Genomic DNA, 20,911 nt, shown 5'->3' with positions numbered 1-20,911 from the left:
TCCTATTTATGGTTTCAAATGTCACTAACAATATGTTGACTGAAGTAGTTGGGCTGTGATTGCAAATTCTATTTGAAAAATCAATATTTTTACACATTTCTAATCACATGATGATATTGTCACCCAGCTCCCAAGATTTCTATTGATAATAACACCTAATGCTACGTATACATACGCGAGCCGAACTGTCGAACTGAACCTCAACTTATGGGAAAGGAATGAAGCAACCACAAATGGCGCGAAACGCCGCTTGCAACTGCTTCGTTCCTTTTCCGTAATTCGTGGCTCAGTTCGCAAATGTATACTTACCATAAGACCCTTTTGGTATTATAATGTACTGATAAATGTAAGCAGCAGCTATTCGCTGACGTAAGATAACTGTTTAGATAAATACTGTGTGTACGAGTATACACAGACAGCTTCATAGCTACTTCCTAAACAATGTTAATAGTTTTATTTATATATATTTTATTTTTTCATCTGACTATTTTAGAATCATTCGCGTAGTGTGAATCAAAGTTTGTAGGACTGCCACACACTACTTGATGTATCTATGTAGTAATTAATTAGTAAATAACCCAGTGAGGCCAACATTACTGAATTAAGATATGAAATACTGTAAAATAATGTACATATCAATAATAAAAATAAAAAAAATAAAAAAATTATAGCTATTTATATGTACCTACTTGATAATACAAATACCTAAACATCCATTATGACAATATGTTATTTTGTGTGAAATAGCGCTATTGACACCAGTTTTACATGAAGACAAAAATTCTTACCAACAGTATCATGTCATCGGGTAGGCAAGTAATAGTATTGGGTGTCATAATGCTGCCAAATTAATTATGAAGCAGTTTTCGAACCTTATCTGAACATTATAATACCGGATCTTATCAATTGACAAGAAATAAATAGTTACGAGTATAATTACATCTTCGAGTATGATAAGGGATATTATTATTCAAATATAATCTTTTTTCCTTATTAAGTACTGAGATCACTTTTTACATATTTTCAAATTCATGTATCGTTAGAGGATTTAGGGTTCTGCACATTTTTAATAATTTTCTTAAGCAAAATACTAGAGTTCATCCTAATTCCTATAATAGTGCTGACTTCTGGCGAAGTGCTTAAAGGCGTTGACGTTTGGTCGGTGCTGTTGGAACCCAGCGCGTCCGGTGTGGTTAAATCTAAGTCCTCCGCTGTGTTGAAGGCGAATGTGTTGTCCAGTTGGAAGGGAAAGGTGGCTGTTTCTACTGTAGTATGGCTGTGTCCATCTGGAACAAATGAATTGCACATTTATATTGAGCAAACAAGGATAATGCAGGTACATGATAGCTCCGGGTTTCAACCAAATGGCATATGGTTGGTTGCGAAAATAATTTCACTGAACGTTTCACAGGTTCGGTTCGCTAGTGTATAAGTGTCATTAGGAAATATAATGTTCCAAAACAATGTTGTCGTCTTATTGCCCTTTTATTCCTCCAAGTTGTTGCTACTTTTAGGAAATTTAGAAGAAAATCTGGGAGGGCGGAAAAGTCACTATTATCATTCCAATACTTTTGACAAAGCTTTAGAAGACAATCGAAGAGGGAATTGATTTATAAATCTATCTATATAATTAAGACAACAATATAATGTTGGCAAAATTTATTTACCCGGGAGTAGCTCACTTACTAAACACCGCTCTGGGTATCACACGGTCAATCGATAAAGGATTTATCCATCATGTCGATGCATACTTGTAATCATTCCCAAGCACAACTGCAGATCACGTAGATTAAATTAAGTAAACTTAGTCATTGTGAAATATTTTTTGTTCGCTGGTGATCTGCATTCATGCTCGGGAAGTTATCGGTAAAAACCTTTATCAATCGACCGTGCTGGATATCCTGGGCACATGTAATATTAGATTAGAAACAAATCATTTAAATCATTGAAGAATAAGATAATACTAACAAATCTAAGTGAAACATGAAACAGAACATAGAAAATAAAAAGATAACCGTCACAACTAGGAATCGAACCCAGGATGCCTTGTCTTACCGGAACAGCGTCTTAACCACTCGACCATTGGGACCTAGTTATAAAAAGTCATTTGCTTAAAATTTATTTCAAATTCAGAATTAATAATATTATCTTGCAACTAATTTTTTTAATCTTTTTTGCAGCTACCTTTTTGAATGATCACAAATTTCTAATGAATTTTTTCGTAACCTAGATAGTGTCTCGGATAAACGTATTGTATTTGTATTTATTATATCGACTTTTTCTAAAAATCTAAATGAATATTCAATTTCTTTTAGAACAACTTTTCTTTAAGGCGATGCACTACGTAGTAATGCAAAATCATGAGTTTTTGTATTCAAAATTTGGTCGCCTAGAAATGTTTCAGATGCTTTAATTAAATACTGTGAGTAGAATACATCTTAACCTTTGAAATAATCGAGTATTTTTTAGATAAGTCTTTTTATAAGCCCAGAAAAAAATAATGTATAAGGCCTATGAAAACTGTTTTAAAGTTCAAAATCTCCTACTTACGAACTAATTTTCGGTTATGATTTTTTTTTTTTTTTTTTTGTATTAGGCAATTCACCCTAAAGAGAGTGCTTTGTGCCGATTGGGTTAAGATATATGGTTAAACTGATGTGAATTATCTATAAGGGGACTGGACATATCATATATTAAAGTCATTCAAATCTATAAACTTATAAAGAATAGAATATAGTTGAATATAGTTAGAATACGAGAGTTGTTGAGAGACAGCAAATATGGAATACTAAGGGGAGACTGGTGGGTGATTTTAATAAGCAATCGATACATGCCTTTGAAAGAAGAGTGGTTTTTACAATTGAAGAAGACATGGTCAAGAGTCTCATCCTCCACACCACACTGGCATAATGAACTTTCGAGTACCCGAATTTTAAACAAATGAGTTGCAATAGAGCAGTGGCCAATTCTCATTCTCGAGATACAGGAAATAAATCTTTTGGACTTTTTTATTTCGTGGAACCAGGGTTTACTTGGAATATGATTTTGTATTCCAGCATAGAAAGATCCAGTTTGAGTTTTCGTGACTGTCCAATTTTCTTCCCAGGAACGAGACATGTTGGATTTAAGAATAGAGAAGACGTCAGAGACAGGAATTTTAAAATCTAAAGGAATAGAACCAGATACAGTTCCAAGTTTAGCGAGAGAATCAGCTTGCTCGTTACCCTCAATTCCTAGATGGCCAGGCACCCAAACCAGTATTGTCTCAAACATAGATTCGTTTAAAGAATCGAGGATGTTTTTAATATTACAAATAACATAGTCTTCTGGACTTCGAACGATATTAGAGGAAATTTTTAATACTGCACTTAGAGAGTCAGTACACAGTAAGGCTCGACGAATATTGAGGAGTTGGATTTGAATTAAAGCTTGTTCAATTGCGAAGCATTCTGCAGTAAATATGGAAATTTCTTTAGGCAATTTATAAGACAGATTAACATTGAATTCAGGAATATATACCGATGCGCCACATTCTTTGTGGTCGGATTTGGAACCATCTGTGTATATGAGGGAAAATCCAGGAAACTTTGAAAATATAAAGTTTTTAAAATGTTCTTCAACATTTTGAAAGTTATTAGCTGATGATAAAATGTCCGTCCGGAAGTCAGAAATTATTACGTTTGGGATAAAATTAATAGCATTAAACGGGGTACTGTAAATAGGAAGGATTGGATCATCTTGTAGATTTTGAAGGTTAGAAGACAGAGATCTAAATGATAGAAAACTTTTTAATAAGAGAGGGAACCGATCTCTATCTATTACCCTCCTTCTGTTATTCAAAATACTGAACAAACGATCGAGACTCTGTTCCAATGAGTGACGCGATAAAGATAACGCTTTGAAGATATATCTATCCGCGAGGTATTGTCTTCTCAAAAATAAGGGAGGATCTACACATTCTATCTAAAGAGCATTAATTGGAGAAGATTGCATTGCCCCAATAATCATTCTGAGCCCTTTTGATTGGATTCTTTCAAGTTTCTTATCCAGATATTTAGGAAGTGGGTCGAAAAGAAATGTGCCATAATCCAAGTGACTTCGAACGAGGGAATTATACATTAGTTTAAGAGTAGTAGGATGGGATCCCCACCATACTCTGGAAACAGCTCGCATCATATTAAGCCCCTTTTCACACTTAGCAGAAACGTTCTGAATATGCGGGAGCCAGGAAAGCTTATGGTCCAAAAGCAGGCCAAGAAATTTTATTTGCTTAACGATTTGAAGGGGGAAATTATCAAAAGAGACTGTAAAGTGAGGCAGTTTTCTTTTGCGAGTAAAAGCCACTACCTTGGTTTTAGAGGTAGCTAAATTCATTCCATTTGTCAACATCCAAACTTTAATATTATGTAAGGCCAAATTTAATTCCTTCGCAGCATGTGATAAATTTTTGTGAGATAAATATATGAGAAAATCGTCCGCAAAATAAAGTCGCTTAATAGACGAAGGGATTACAATGTCTAAATCACTAATATAAATTTTAAATAATAATGGACTGATTACAGACCCCTGGGGTAGCCCTTTCCAAAGTTTGCGCTTCAATATGTTTGAGGAAGAGTGGATAATAATGGATCTGTCTGTTAGCAAGTTGATAATAAATTGAACTAATTTTATAGGGATTTTTATTTTAATTAATTTTTCCTTCAAAACATCAATTAATACATCGTCGTAAGCTGAAGAAAGATCTAGAAATGTGGCCAATGTACAAGAGTTAAGGGATTGAGAAATACGGATATCTGTTGTTAACAAACTTAAATTATCCATAGTAGATTTCTTTTTCCGAAAGCCGTATTGATTAGGAGGGATAATACTGTGATTTTCAACAAACCATTCTAATCTGTTCTTTATCAAATGTTCCACTACTTTAATTAAACACGACGAAAGAGCAATAGGACGATAGGATGAGACTTCGGACGGATTTTTCCCTGGTTTTAAAACCGGGAGGATTTTTTGAACTTTCCAGACATCCGGAATAAATCCTGTTTCAAACATGTTATTAATTAAGGATAAGAAATATTCAACCGACATGTCGGAGAATGCTTTAAAGAAGCTATATAATATTCCATCAGGACCCGGAGAAGAGTCAGAAAGAGATTTAATCACTCGTTTTAGTTCACTAACTAAGAAAGGAGAGTCTAGCCAGTTAGAGTGAGATGGATATGAAATAAAAGAGGGCATTTCTTCACATCTGGCAACTGAAGGAGGGGCAATCTTATCAGCAAAACCTATAATAATTTCCTCCGGAATATGTTTGGTACGCTCCGGAGCATATGACGAACCGAATTTTTTTAAATTAGTCCAAACAGATGACTGGGGAGTTTCAGGAGACAAGTTTTCACAAAATTTTCGCCATCCAGACCGCTTTTTATTTTTCAAAATACGTTTAGTTTCTGATTGGACGCGTTTTACTGATAAGAAATTTTCAAAAGACATGCATTTGCGGTAAATGGAAACTGCTTCTTTTCTAGAGTTAACAGCACGAGTGCATTCTTCGTCCCACCACGGAGTCGAATGTTTAGTTTTAATGTTAACTTTACGCTTTGGAATGGATTTTTCTGCTGCTTTTATAACTATACTAGGAAATAATTCACATTGAGTTCTGATGTTCCCAAGAGAAGATTTTACAGAGTGAACAAGAGAGTCTAATACAGAAGAAAAAAATCTCCAGTTCGCATCTTTCGTTTTAAATTTAAAATTATTGTTAATTGTAAAGGAATGCGAGGTGGTTAGATAGTGAAAGAGAATTATAATAGGGAAATGATCACTGGAAAGGGGGTCTTTAAGTATGTTCCAAGAACATTTACGTATCACCGAAGATGAACAGAGAGATAAATCAACAACACTTTTCCTTTGTTGAGGGGGGGTGAATCGGGTTGGAGATCCATCGTTTAAAATACATAAATTATGGGAATCAATAAAATCTAAAAGATTACGGCCAGAACGATTCGTTAATTCACTACCCCAAGAGGTAGAATGAGCGTTAAAGTCGCCCAGTAACATATACGGGGGACGGATCTGAGACATAAATGATGACCATTCGTTTTCATCAAAAATAGTGGAGGGAGGGACATATATTGATAGTATTGTAATATCACATACAACAGCTGCTACTATCTGAAAATTGTTAGAGAGAGTATGAAACATGATTGGTTTGAAAGGGATAGAGTCATGGATGATTAAGGCAGCGCCACCTTTACCATCCAGTCTATCATGTCTAAGACAATTATATCCCGAAATCTTAAATAGATACGAGGGTTTAAACCACGTTTCAGAAATAGCGGCAACTGAAATTTCATGTTCATCGAGTAATTTTACAAGTTCAAATTTATTACAGATTAGACTTCTGATATTCCACTGAAGAATTCTGTTCAGTTTCGGAGACATTAGGAAGACAGGATAGTAAAGATTTAATGCAATCGGCAGCGTTGGACGGTATATTATTGTTGTTTGAAAGAATAGAAATTAAGAGGGTAATTAAAGTCTGAATGAAAGCAGAATTTTCATTCACCACTTTTCCTAAATTAGGGGAAGATTGGGAACTATTTAAAGCACTCCCATTGAGTGTCTGAGATTTATAATTCCCATTTGGGTTAAACAAAATATCATTATGTTGATTTTTATCAATAGAAGCAATAAATTTTGGTTTTGGTTTTAGTGGTATAAAAATTGTTTCCCTGTGAGAAGATGATGGAGGAGATTTAGAGTTAGATAGATTGCAAGGAATTGAGGTAGATGTTACCTCTGCAAACGATTTTATTGCAGGTGGGAATAATTTTGATGCCTGGAAATAGGAAATGTTGTCTGAAGCCATTGATTGTTTAATATTCCTTTGTCTGGTCAATTCTGGACAGGCCACACTAACCGCTGTATGATTTCCCTTGCAGTTAATGCAACGTGGATCATTCGATGATTTTTGGCAAAGATCAAAGGGGTGGTCCTCTCCGCAATGAAAACAACGTGGAGGGGAACGACATATGGGTTTAGAGTGTCCGAAACGGCAGCAGTTAAAACACTGTATCGTCGGGAATTTATATACTTCCACAGGGAGTGCGTTGTAATAAATAAATACCCGAGATGGCAAAGTTTGGCCTTCAAAAGTAATAACAACCGATTGTGAGGGTTTCCATGTAGTGGTTCCATTAGATGTATCTTTGTAATTTAATCTACGTGCTTTTAAAACCTTAGGGGTCACTTGAGAATCATTAAGTGCATCAACAATTTCAGATTCTGAGAGATCGGTTGGTATACCTCTCACTCGGCCCATTCTAGTAAGGTTGTAAGTTGGAATATAAGCTTTAAATTTGTGGTGTGAAAGCGTATCAATTTTTTGGACAAATTCATTTGCAAAGTTTGCGGATTTAAATTCTAGGGATAATTTATAGCGGCCTTCCGGCTTAATAGATCCGTTAACTATGCCAAGGTTATTGTTTTTTGAACTAAAAATGAATTTCCCGAAATCCAGAGGATGAATAATTTTTCCTTGTTCAGTACTTTGGACATTGACAATGAATGGAGCCGAGGAGGATGGGGAATAACTTAGTTCAGTATTTTTAGATTCTGATAATATGGTATCCTTACGAATTTCCTTAGGGTTTGAGGTTTCATCGGATTGCGAAGGTTTAATTTTGGGAGGTACATTAAGACAGAGCGATGGTCTTCGTTTTCTGGAAGGGAGTATTATAGAAACATCCGATTCATACTCATCTCCAATATTAAATATGGACTCGGGGTCAGGAGGTCGATCTTCATCTTCCTCCATATTTATAAATTAATTAACAAAAAAAAACAATAATACAGTCTATTTGATTGACTGTACACACGAATTTCAAAACCTAAATATAACAAACAAATAATAGAAAACAAAAATGTAACAATAATTTCTTATCTGTACGAAGTCCGCGACAGCAGGTAGGCAATTCGTCAAACACAGAGCACGACTATCCACTACCGTAGTTCGATGACTCTCTCGGTTATGATTTTATTGTATAATGTGGCAAATTAAGTTATTTATAAAATTATAGAAAAAAATTAAATATTTATGCCTGAACATCCACAAAATAAAATAAAGGTCACTTTTTGGCCATGTTTTTTTCTTGCATAAATCAAAACAGGCGGATGGTGTTAAGCGGGAATTTAAACCTTATCGCCATCTACGTAAGGGTTGTTATTGATAGCGGCTCGATTTAAAATGTTACTCTACGTAGTGCATCGTCTTAACTTTGAATGGTTATACCTATACCCATCAATGTAATATGTCATTGAAGAAGAAGGTAGTACTAACAAATCTAAATGAAACATGAAACATAACAAGACATAGAAAATGAATTAATACAAATTTAACTGTATCAAAAACAAGCTCCATAATACGACGGAAGAAAAACCTTTCGAATATATGAATAATTATTACGATTTAGAGCATTATTTGAATAAAATAAAAATGCTCACTAATGGCCACATTGGGCACAAATAAAATGTGCTTAATTGGCACTCCGAGACTTGAACTTGGCACGTTGAAATACTCGGCTCGAGTGGCCTCTTCCATCTTCAGGTAGGGGGTTGGCATAAGTTGGGGAGTTGGGGCCTACTCCGCTAAAACAAAGTCTCTGTGGTTTGTTACCATTCTAACTCTACCTACGGCAACTGACAACGTAGGTAGGTACTTGACCGAGTTTTCACTTTGTGGAAATTCACAATATCATGGTTATAGATAACGAGTAGGTATCTACTTACCTACAAAAATGGCGACGAATATTAACATAAAGTTTGATGTTACGAAATTAAAGATTTATCTTTTATTTCCAAGCAAAAATACGATAATTCAGGTTTGCTTCCCAAACATGTATTGTATATGCATTTTTTTTACAAATTATACGTCATAATCAAAATCTTTCAGTCGTTTCTCCGAGATAACTCGAAAAAAGTGGTAACCAAAATTTAAAATTTTTAAAGTGTCATACATTTTTCGTAATTACCGGGTGTTCATCCGAAAATTGTCACAGTATACACCATTGTATGCCAAAATTAATATATATTATATATATATATTTGTTATTTGTTTCATTCTTTAGCCAAAACTCCTTCTTTGGCTAAATAATGAGTTAGCGCAACACGGCATAACACCCCAAAAACAAATAACAAAAATAAATCGAAGTTTTTTTATACCTATAACAGTATTTTTGATCAATCAAAAACAAAGATCAAACCCCTCACTGGAATACAATAAAACCCTAGGTACTAAATTACTACAAAGAACTGTAAATTCATTTATTTTTCTCTCAAAAATGTTTTATTTGGTTAGGTAATACCCTACCATTGCTCTTGAGTGAAGGTTTATTTATGAAGATATTCAAGAGGCACCAACCTATCCGGAAATTTAACTGAGTTTAAACGGCGTCTGTTAAAACTATTGAAAATATGCAGTGGAAAAATAGAAAAGCTTTTTGAGGTGCACTGGAACGCTTATATCATTTGATTGTTACTTGAAATATCTAAATAAAGTGGCTTGGAAAATCTAGGCTACTTAATAATTTTTATGAACTGATATCTGGTTGGTCACCGAAAGCAGTAAAATATGGCTATGAAGATATTATGTGACTCTTGACTGAAATTTAATTGCCTGTCGGAAAATGCTTAGTTGACTTAGACGGGACTGCATCTGAAGAAACACATTTTCTGTTTAATATGATTTGAGCTTTTCACCGCCAAAAGTATTACCATGTTTTATTATTGACCTTTTAAGCTGTGTTGCGCTTCCTTCTTCTTTAGCAAACGATTAAGACATCATTTCAGTGTCAATTATCAGGACAAATGTGTAGATTGTTTTGAAGTGTGTGTTTATGTGTGTATATATGATATCGTGTTGCGCGCGTCAATTTTCCTAAGAAAACTCTTGAAAATCACATTAATTCAACTAATTATTATTCTGAAATACCGGCCCTAAGAGGATTAACGCGCGCAACACGATATCACTTCTTAATGCATAAGCACACATGTCACCACAATCTAGAAATTTATAATAACAAGACTTTATCGGACGAGCAGTTCTGCTTCAGAAAGAGACATTCCACGACCCACCAACTCACCAGAGTTGCTAAATTCATCGCAAGAAAATTCAACGAACACAGCTTCACCGCCGCAGTGCTCCTGGAGAAGGCATTTGACACCTTTCTGATAGACAGGCTCGTGCATAAGCTGCACCGCACTAACATGCCCATATGCCTAACGAGACTGGTACAGGAATACCTAAAGAACAGACCCTTCAGAGTCTTCAACAGAAACGTGCTATCGTCAATTCGCGAGATTCCAAAAGGCGTGCCACAAGGAAGTGTGCTGGGACCCTTTCTCTTTATCTTATTCACATATGACATCCAACGAGATGAGATATGCAACCTATCAATCTATGCAGAAGTTGTCAAACTTTAGGTTTCCTCGCTCAAAGAAAATATGGCCGTAATATATACCTACAGAGGACGCTCAATGCGCTTGTAGAGTGTTACAAGAAATGGCGCCTGAAGCTCAACAATGCTAAAACCGAAGCCACCATGTACACGAAGAACCGTACAAAAATACCTGACTTCAACATCGAAATGGGAGAACATGTAATTGAGTGGAGGGATGAAGTCATGTATCTGGGACTGGCCACGGACTCCCGCCTCAACTGGAAATCTGTTGATCGGCGCAATGAAGCCTATCTGCAGAAGAAGCCCGCTACATCCCAGAAACAAACTCCTTATCTACTACTTGCTTATCCGCCCCGTAGGTACTGTCCTGTGTCCTATGCTATTCATGTATGAGACAACAGACGCTTCAAAATTATTGCATTAAAATTACATACAACACCAGACACAGAACCTGAACGTTTTTACAAATCACACAGACTTGGTAAAAATATATATCTGAAAATTCCCAAAATAAAACACCATATAATTTTCTGTTCATCTGCCAAATCGGGTAGGCTTTCATGAAAGATATTACGAGTTCGTAGACTGAGATTTTTCCTACCTATGTCGTCAAAATAACTAGTTTACTGAAGATGTAAATTTGTTTGGTGCTGAGTTCGAAGTTCAGTGGTCTTAAAAAATAGGGCATATTTTCAGTTTTTTTAATCTCTGAAAAAATACTACCTTGTACATATTTGTTTTTTATTTTTATGTTGAAGAATAAATTTTGTTGCTAGTTGGAACCATTTCGGAACGTGCGACTTTAGATCGTTTAAAAAAAAATAATTATGAAATTACACAGTTTTAGTACAGTGTTCAGAATCAGAAAAGCACAATTAAAAGTTGTGCCAAATATTGAAAACCTTCGTAATTCTTCCAGAACCGCAAAAAGAAATATCACACAGGTGAGTTGTTGATGCCCCAGCGTCGGAAAATGCGTAAATGGTCTGAATTATGACGCAAGCTACGCTGCCAAAGTACTTACTTATCTAATATTTACATGGCTGATATTTTCACACTTTGGCAGAACGTCACTTTTCCTTCAAACACTATGTATCTACATAATTTTTCCCCTGCACGATACCTACCGAATGGAAAGGTTTAGTTTAATGTCTGCAATATTTACAATAACAAGAATGAGCTTGCTAATCAATAAGTTTTATGTCAACAGAAAACACTTCTCTATATTATGGTAACCTGATATTGAGGGACTATTCTGTCGATGTATAATTGACAGGTTGGACCTGCCTGGAAACGTAAGTACCTACCGGAATATTTAGGCCAAAGGTGAACGAATCCAATGGAAAATGATGAAGCTTTGGCCTACATTGTTTCAACTACAACCCGCTAAGTTTATTTTTATTTTCATGTGAATGCTGCACTAGAATTCCATGGTTATTCGCCATTCAAATGTGGTCAGAATGATACCTATCTGACAATTCAGGCCAGGTCACTAGGCACGGATAAAGCCATTTTAAGGAACATTTAGATTGTTAATGATTACACAAACTGCTGTAATTTTGGCATAATACAGGGTGTATCGGCACGTACCCGACAAACTTTAACCAGCTATTCCTTAGCACATTCGGAGTAAAAAATGTTATGGGCACTTTGCTGTCCGGTAACATCTTTTTTTAATAAAAAAATTATTATTCATATTTTCACCACATGTCACCAATGTTTTATCCTTTGTCAAAGTTTGTCTTTGTGAAAACCCGTCTGGCATTATTTTGTTAGAGTTTCGTTGAATAATGTACGTACGTACCTACGTTGGCGCGCTTTTACAATCACAACGAAATGGCACGGCACCATTCGTCTCATTTTTAACTATTATTATTTAGTGTGTACGAAAGAGCGAGGACACTTTTTGACACACTTGCTAATAACAGCTGTTGAACACGAGAAACAATGCAAACGACAGTGACGGAGTGTGGATTTTTTATTTATTTTTTGTTTTTAATGGGAAAAAAAATGTTACCTGACAGCAAAGCGCCCATAACATTTTTTACTCCAAATGTGCTGAGGAATAGCTGGTTAAAGTTTGTCGGGTACTTGCCGATACACCATGTATAATGAGAAACATAAATAAATAATCAATTTAGCTGATGACGCAAGGAAAACCACGTTCTGGCAAAAGGATTTCCCAAATAGTTTTAGCCGTCATCAATATTGATAACTTTTCAATTATGCATGTAAATATCAGTAAATTTTATCGCGTATCGTTAACTAGTTTTGGCAAAATGCTTGCACAGAGTTGAAGTGCCGTATCGCCTGGGTAGACAACTCATGTTTATTGTGGGTTCTGAATTCTCTGTAGCTTTCTGTCTCCGACATTTCTATCTGACATTTAGAACATGTCAGCCAGACTAAAATTGCGATTTTGTTTATATGTCACATCAAAATTCAATTTAATTTTGGGGTGCGATTATGGGTACCGCCGTCCCGGGAACAATTCATTGGATAACCAACACCTCTGCCATAGGTTACCTCAAGTGGATCGCTGATTTTGGTGACTTAACAACCTCAGTCCGGGTTCATGAGGTGATGTTTTTCTAGGTCTTGGCAGTTCTGTCGCCAACTGCGCGGTGGGCCGGATAGAGAGAAGCCAGTTGAGCAAAGACCCTTTCTCCTCTCTAACCGGACCCTCTCGACCCATAGCCTTGCACCGCAGTGGGGGATGGATTCATACGTCCGTCACTACTGAACACACTGACCTATTGATTCCTACTCACCCCTAATACCTGTTTCCTTTCCATTCATCCCCATTTTTATTTTATTAAAATTTCCTCCACAGAACATCCCCAAATGTTACATAGGCTCTGGGGGAATTTACTTTCCTCAGAACCTACGTGGAGCTAATAGTAAGAAAAAAAATTAAGAAACTCACTTGCCCAATAGCAATAAAATGGCACATTGATTATATTTGAAAATCGAAAAACAAAGTTGTAGTTAATAATTTTTTCATAATAATAATAATTGGATGACTTGTATAGCGCCGTCTTTGTGCAAAATCACCTATTACTTAACTATTTATGGAGATAATATACAGAACAATACTTACCTTACTTACCTGGTAGGTCACTTGAGATTAACACTTAATTAACATTTATTTTTCGGAATAACTTTATTGAGTAAAACCTCAAATTGTAATATTTTAAATATTGAAGACAATATTAGTGATTTCTAAACGAAAATCTGAAACAGAAAAATCAGAAAAGGAAACGGTCACATCTGGGACACGAACCCAGGACCCTTGTCTTTCCGGGACAGTGCTCTACCGACTGAGCTAATGGGACCATATTCCCCTCGGTCACTTTTTTTTTTTTTTTTAAACTTCCGATTTAGTTGTCCGGGTTAAGTCTTCCCCAAAGGAAAAACTTAACCCTTCCACTCACTTTTCCACAAATGATCAGCTAGTCAATCAACACTATGTAAGTGCATTATATAAGTAAAATAAATACAAAACAATACAAGAACAACAACACGTCAAATCACCAGATATCAAATGGGAAAAAAAATTCACCGTCTCCAGATATTTTCATATCAGAGGGTTCGGCTCGGTAGAACTTCTAACAGGGCCTATAAATCCTACTGATCCCTCAACATAAATATTTAAAAAATCTTTTGTTATCCTACATGTATTCAAAATGACCGACTTTTGCATCTTTATATATAAATTTTTTGATAGATCTAATACGCCTAAATTTTTAATTAGAGAGCTAGGTATAATGCCAGTAGCCGAAATAACGAATGGTAATATTTTTATAGTCTGAGAATGCCAAATTCTTTTTATTTCATTTCCTAAATCTGTGTATTTTCTTATTTTTTCACTAACAGATTTTTGAATATTACAGGAATTTGGAATTTTACTGTATCATACTTCGAATAAGAACTACTAACATTGTCTTCATTTTTTCACCGCACATTTTTATTGACCGCATGAATATATGACCGTTTCCTTTTCTGATTTTTCTGTTTCAGATTTTCGTTTAGAAATCACTAATATTGTCTTCAATACTTAATTAACATTATCTAATTGTTTATTAGCGAAATTTAGATACAGGATTTAGAACATAATTGGAAAATTGAATATAACTGGACATTCTCTTAGGAATGGTATATTTAATTTAAGGGTATGACAGCTTAAAAAGGTAAGTTTTTAATTTAGATCTGAATTCTGTTGGATTTGTTATGGATCTTAGTTCCGGATGGAGTTTATTCCAAGCCTTCGGCCCAGATACTCCGAAAGCGCGATCACCAAACTTAGTATTTGGCTTGCGCATAGGTTCTATCAGTCTGCCTACAGCTGATGATGTTGCTGATCTAAGAGTTGACTGCCTCAGACTAATATTATTCAATGCATTCGCCAAATCTAGCCGTCAGTATAGGAAAAAGATGTAACCATAAAAATGGGACGATAAAAATATTAATTCATTCACGTAAATGTCATAGAGTACTTTGCGAGGTTTGCGGTTCAAAAAGAATGAGTCGCGAAATTCCTTCCCCACTAGTTGGTGACCCCTGCTGTGTGGGATAAAACCTAAAACTCTCTTTCCTCTCTTATCTCTTCACGCGAGAAATTAACATCAATCATCTTATATTCAAATTAGTTTTTAGACATGTTCATAACAAAAAAATAGCTCATCAAGGTATAAACCACTTAACCTTTAGGTGATGTATCCATGTATAAGAATTTTCAATTTAAAGCTGCCCCCGACATATTCACATCCCTATACATAATCCCTTGAAAATTTATTTATGGTCTATCTAAACTTCAGATTTGTTGTACCTAAATACTTATCCAGTTAAAGATCAATGTTTCATGAAATAGAATTCCATGTAATATATTTTTTTAACAAATTAAAGAGTACTCCCTCAAATTGTAATCTTTAAGGCGATGCACTACGTCGTGTAATATTTTGAATCGAGCCGCCATCAATAACACTCCTTACGTAGATGGCGACAAGGCTTAAATTCCATCTGTTTTGATATAGGTAAGAAAAAACATGGCCAAAAAGTGCCTTTTATTTTATTTTGTGGATGAACAGGCATAAATATTTAAATGTTTTCCGATCATTTTATAAATAACTTAATTTGCCACATTATACGATAAAACAATAACCGAAAATGTGTCATAAGTAGGAAGTTTTTAACTTTAAAGCTGTTTTCATAGGCCTCATAAATTATTTTTTTCTTGGCTTATAAAAAGACTCGTGTAAAAAATACTCGATTATTTCAAAGGCCAATATGTATTATACTCGCTGTATTTATTTAAAGAATCTGAAACATTTCTAGGCGACCAAATTTTCAAACCAAAAACACATGATTTTGCATTACTACGTAGTGCATCGCCTTCAAAATTGAAGACAATATTAGCGAACATTTGAAACATAAAAAGATTCATTCGCATGTAGGAATTGTACCCAGTACCTAAAATATCTTAGGCCTATTGATGAGTGCGGGATAAAACGTTGAGTAAATATTTATATCATCGTTGTATTTTAAGATAATAATATTATGGACAATATACACTTTACAGCAAGAGCTTTGTGAATGTGGTTGCCAAGAATTCATAATTGCACACAAGTGTTAGTGAAATAATTGAGATTTCTATCAATTAAGAGTATAGTGCTGGTCTGTTCAAATTGTGTATAGGAAAATTTGTGAGGTCTTGTGTTACATCGTTACATATACCTTCATGACATTAGCATGGTTGCATGGTTCTAGAAAAATCTATTCGCCATCGTATTGTTTGTGGGTACAATAATATTAAAATTGTAATTTTTCAAAATGATCGTTATATTATCGTCATAGTTCCCAAACGCAATAACCTCCGTGATGTGTAACAAGTTTTTGGCATGTGTATTGATGTGTATAATAAGTGCTTTTATTTAGCGAAATATATATAAAAAATATTCGTAATTTTAAAAATAATTATAAATAAATATTTCAATAATCGCAAATTCAATTTGTAGCGTCATTTTAATAATGAAAATAAATAACTTTGGTTAGTTCGTGAGGATAATTGTATAGTGAAAATTAACAAATGTAAGAATAGGCAAACAATTATAATAAAAAAACAAACAAAGACAAAATAAGTACACACAGACAAAAAAAAATACAATGATCTGTGATTAATTAGTTATTATGTATCGTAATAAACAATTATATACAACAAATAAAATTGGTAATTATTGCATTTATGTACATGTTAAAAATTAATTAAATTAAATAAAATCATAATAAAAAACTATATACAACGAATGAAGTTGGTAATTATTCTATTTATGTACATGTTAAAAATTAATAAAATTAAATAAGATCATAATAAAAAACTATATACAACGAATAAAATTGGTAATTATTCTATTTACGTACATGTTAAAAATCAGATATTAAAGTACTTATTTGTTTATTCTTCGATTTGTTAATTTTTATTTTACGTTTATCCTGACGAAGAAACCATTGGTTTTGAAATATGTCGATTATTTTGATTAAGTAGTAGTTTATCCAAAAGTATTTTTTAATTATATTATTAATAATTTTAAAACAATTGGATGATGCATAAATTAATTTAATATGCACGGTTAGTGAGTGAATGGCTTAAAGATAGCAGGGCTGTCAATCAAAGCGATTTTTCCGCTAACACAAACATTGTAGCGGTGATGTAAGTGTGTGAATATGTTGTGGGTGGTTGGGTGTGTGGATGTGTGTGTTGCGTGAGCAGGAAGCTGCGTGGGGTGACACCTACCGTGGGGATCTACGCAACTACACGTTGTTTTGTTACTAGTTACATTGTCGGTGATCTGCGGTCGCCGCGGGGGCATGTTGGTGGGGCTATAGGGAGGAGCTTTCCAGAAGAATCCGTAGTACAGAGACAGCATGATGGCAGCCAGAGACACGGAGAACACGTAGATTATCACCGTCACCACGCGGACCATCTTCTTGTTTTGCTTCGGCTCGTACAGCCGGTCTTTGGACTCATCTCCTGCGAACTTGATTTTCTCTTCGGTGGAAGGCGTGGAATACAGCTTCTCGTGGATACTGTTTTGACGAAAAGACCCGGCACCAGATCGGATGCTGTTATTCAGTACTGTCTTGCAACTCATTGTAATGTTTAAAGTTCTTAATTTGGAGTTATTCACTACCGCTTTCCTCTTGTAGTTATCAACATGAACTGACTGACAAAGCGCGGTACGAATGCCCTATTTACGGTGTTATTTCCACCTTGAGATCGACCCGAACGTGCTCCAGTTTAAAAGCTTTCGGCGGCAGAAGCCTCATAGGATCATTGGAACAGTAAATAGTTTGGCGAATCACCTTTGGTTTCCAGCGAGATCTGTCCGGTTATTAGAGCAATAAAAACGATCGGTAACAAAGGCAACCGCGCCGATACTGCAGTACATTAATTTAATGTTAACAACTCGGCACCTACACTGTCAGATGTTTATCAAACCGACCGCCTCCCGTCTATTTCAGGCCGTTTTAATGACCACTGTTCACCTTCTCACCACAACAACGCTTACGGAACTAACGAACAATCTGGATAAAATTCTTTCTGGAAAATCGCACATCAAATCAATTTTTCTTCGGCCGCAAGATTTAGGTCAGTTCTGGTTATTATAATGTTATTTACCCGCGCGCGGTTTCCCGACAACTTTGTGGCTGTCAAACGATGTTCACTCGCACTTAACAAGACGCGTCGAGCTTTATTGCCGCCGAGTATTTGTACTGAGGTTAATGAAGCTGGATTTATTGACAGCTGGATAGATTTGGACTTGTCACGAGTTTGTTTTGGGTGAAAATGTTTATTTGTTACGGGAACAGCGCTCGGGCGCGGGCGGTTTGCCTCACATACACACAAAACGGGAAATCAATATCGAGATGAACAAGACTGCTTGCGCAAAAGCTAAACCTTACACTTTTCAGTCACTTTTCATCTCACTTTTCAAACTTTAGTAAAGTTTCATTCCATTTTGTAAAATCGGTGTGAGTTTTTTTCTTTATTCATTTGACTAATTTAATTTTTTAAATAGGCTTCACTGAGCTAGTTTTATATGGTTAATATTTTTGGCCGAAAATGAGTTAAGAACTGAAATTTTTATGTGTTCAAATATTGCATCTCCTTAACCATCTCCTACCACCAAATATATAAACGTATTAAAATACATTGTAATCCTTCAAGCAATGTTTTTTATGAGCACATAAATTTTATCTCCTCAATAATTTATATATATGATAAAAAAGTCCATGCCAAAATATTTTATTTATATAAGATACAGATACTGTAATGTGTAACTAAAACTTATTTTTATATCACAAAATGTAATGTATCCAAGTTTGCAAATCTTCAAACCTCAGTTTTCTCAATATTATGTTTTATTAAGATACAATATTTTAACTCTAAGCCATTGATAGTATGTTAAGTTAGGTTGAGTAGGTTATTTTAGGTGGTGTAATGAAAATAACTAAATTTTATTAACTTCAAATTTCAGGATAAATTCATGAATTTGAATATAGAACAAATCACCGACTAAGAACATGAACACGTCACCGAATTGGGTACCGAATCTCAATTCTATACCCCCGTTCGCCGTATACAAAATTTGGGTAATGACTTCACTATAAAGATTTTGTTGATATATTCAACACATCATTCACCATATACACGGTGTCCGGAAATTCGTAGTACAAGCGGGAAACTGGAGAATCTACACCACATGGGGAACCCAAAAAAACATAAAGTTTTTTGATTTGAGCATTTTCAAAAAAAAAAAAACCAAAAAAAAAAATTTTTCGGCTATTTTAGGGTTAAAGTTTTTTCTGGTGTTTAGGGTTGAATAACAGATGTTTTAACCCTGCAGAGCAGAAATATTTTATGATTACACCGGGTTAAATGAAGGGTGATTTCAAAATAATGTTTCAAATCCGAGTTTCTTCATTTGTTTTACTTTCAAATAGTTTTAATTAGTTGGGTACGTTGATCTTCAGTAATAATTTATAAGAATTTGATTAAAAAAAAATTTAAAAAAAAAAAAAAAAATCAACTTCAAACTCGATTTACTCGATAACGAAAGCTCAAATAAAGTAAAAATATACTACAAAATCGACTCCAAATGTGATGTAGATTCACCAGTTTCCCGCTTGTACTACGAGTTTCCGGACACCCTGTATAAACAAGTCATTACCCAATTTATTACAGAAAGAAGAATATCAAATAAAAGTAATCAACTCTTCTTCTGAAATTAAATATCTTGGTGTGATCATCGATGAAAATTTGAAATGGAAAAGCCATATTACGGAGTTAGTAAAGAGAATAAGGAAATGTATATATATATTTGTTAGGTTAAGAAATATTTTAAATGTGAAAATACTAAAAAATGTATATTATGCTCTTGTCCACTCCCTGCTTATTTACGGAATCATAGGTTGGGGAGGATCTTATAAAAACAACCTACACTCAGTAAAAGTCTCACAAAAAATTATTATAAAGGTAATACTTAAAAAAAACTCTACTTTCCCAACAAAATTGCTTTTTAAATTGTTTCCAGTACCAAATATTGATGATATATTTAAGCAAACTTCAATTATAAAAATGTGTAAAGAAAAAAATAACACAGAATATCAAGAATTTTACAGACTGATGAGAAATGGAAATCAATTTATTACGCCAATCTTTAAAACAACTCAAATGCAAAACCATTATATTTACCAAGCCATAAAAAACTACAATAATCTCCCTTCCGAATTGCGCTGTATTACGAACCAACAAGAACAAATAAATAAAATCAAACTTTTTTTCCAAAAAAACTTATATTAAAAAAATATGTATATATATGTATATATATATATAATATTTATATTTTACACATAACATTGAATCTAAGTAAGAATCGTGGCTCCCTTATCAGGCACAAGAGCTCCTCTTTTCTGATAAGGTATACATGACCAACTATGTACCTAAATATGATATATTGCAAAATATGTATGATTTAATGTAACTATGATCTATATTAAAATAATAAAAAATAATAAAAAAAAAAAATATAATATAATTTAACTATGGAAACTACGAAGCTCTGTTTATATATCCAAAGTTTTGTAATTTTCCTAGTATTTATTTTTCCATCTTGCATGGTGGAGTGTTTAGTTTCCACATTGTTTTGACATTGTTTTTGTTTTAGAGGTTGTGTTTTATTATGTCTTATATTTTCTTTTTGATTTTGTTTTTTTGATTTTACTTTGATTTTGTTGTATTTATTTAGATGTTCTTTGTAAAAAAATAAAAAAAAATAACATGTAAAATCCCAGTCGGGCGTGAATTTAGAAATAAATATTCAAACCAAAATAAATATGGCAAAATAAAAATTTCATGCTATTCATTTAAACAGGCAAATATGTAACTATTGTTTCAG

General features: G+C 34.2%; 1 protein-coding gene across 2 annotated transcripts; it reads right to left on the bottom strand.

The window, feature by feature from the left end:
* Window positions 1–647: 647 nt before the first annotated feature.
* On the bottom strand, window positions 648–18,344 carry inaF-D (trp-interacting inaF-D). 2 transcript variants are annotated; one of them, XM_089640696.1, is made up of 2 exons: window positions 17,248–18,344; window positions 648–1,286 (listed from the first exon to the last, which is right to left on the bottom strand). In XM_089640696.1, the coding sequence occupies exons 1-2, from the start codon at window positions 17,603–17,605 to the stop codon at window positions 1,030–1,032; spliced, it is 615 nt and encodes a 204-aa protein (XP_089496822.1). In that variant the 5' UTR covers window positions 17,606–18,344; the 3' UTR covers window positions 648–1,029. The 2 variants fall into 2 exon arrangements, with proteins under 2 accessions (XP_089496822.1, XP_089496823.1); XM_089640697.1 differs by having other exon boundaries at window positions 1,131–1,286; window positions 17,291–18,344.
* Window positions 18,345–20,911: the final 2,567 nt, after the last annotated feature.

Source organism: Hesperophylax consimilis, chromosome 16, assembly GCF_061612785.1.
Source record: "Hesperophylax consimilis isolate HC1 chromosome 16, BYU_Hcon_1.0, whole genome shotgun sequence".
NCBI classification, from domain to species: domain Eukaryota; kingdom Metazoa; phylum Arthropoda; class Insecta; order Trichoptera; family Limnephilidae; genus Hesperophylax; species Hesperophylax consimilis.
This window is presented reverse-complemented; position numbering and strand designations above follow the sequence as displayed.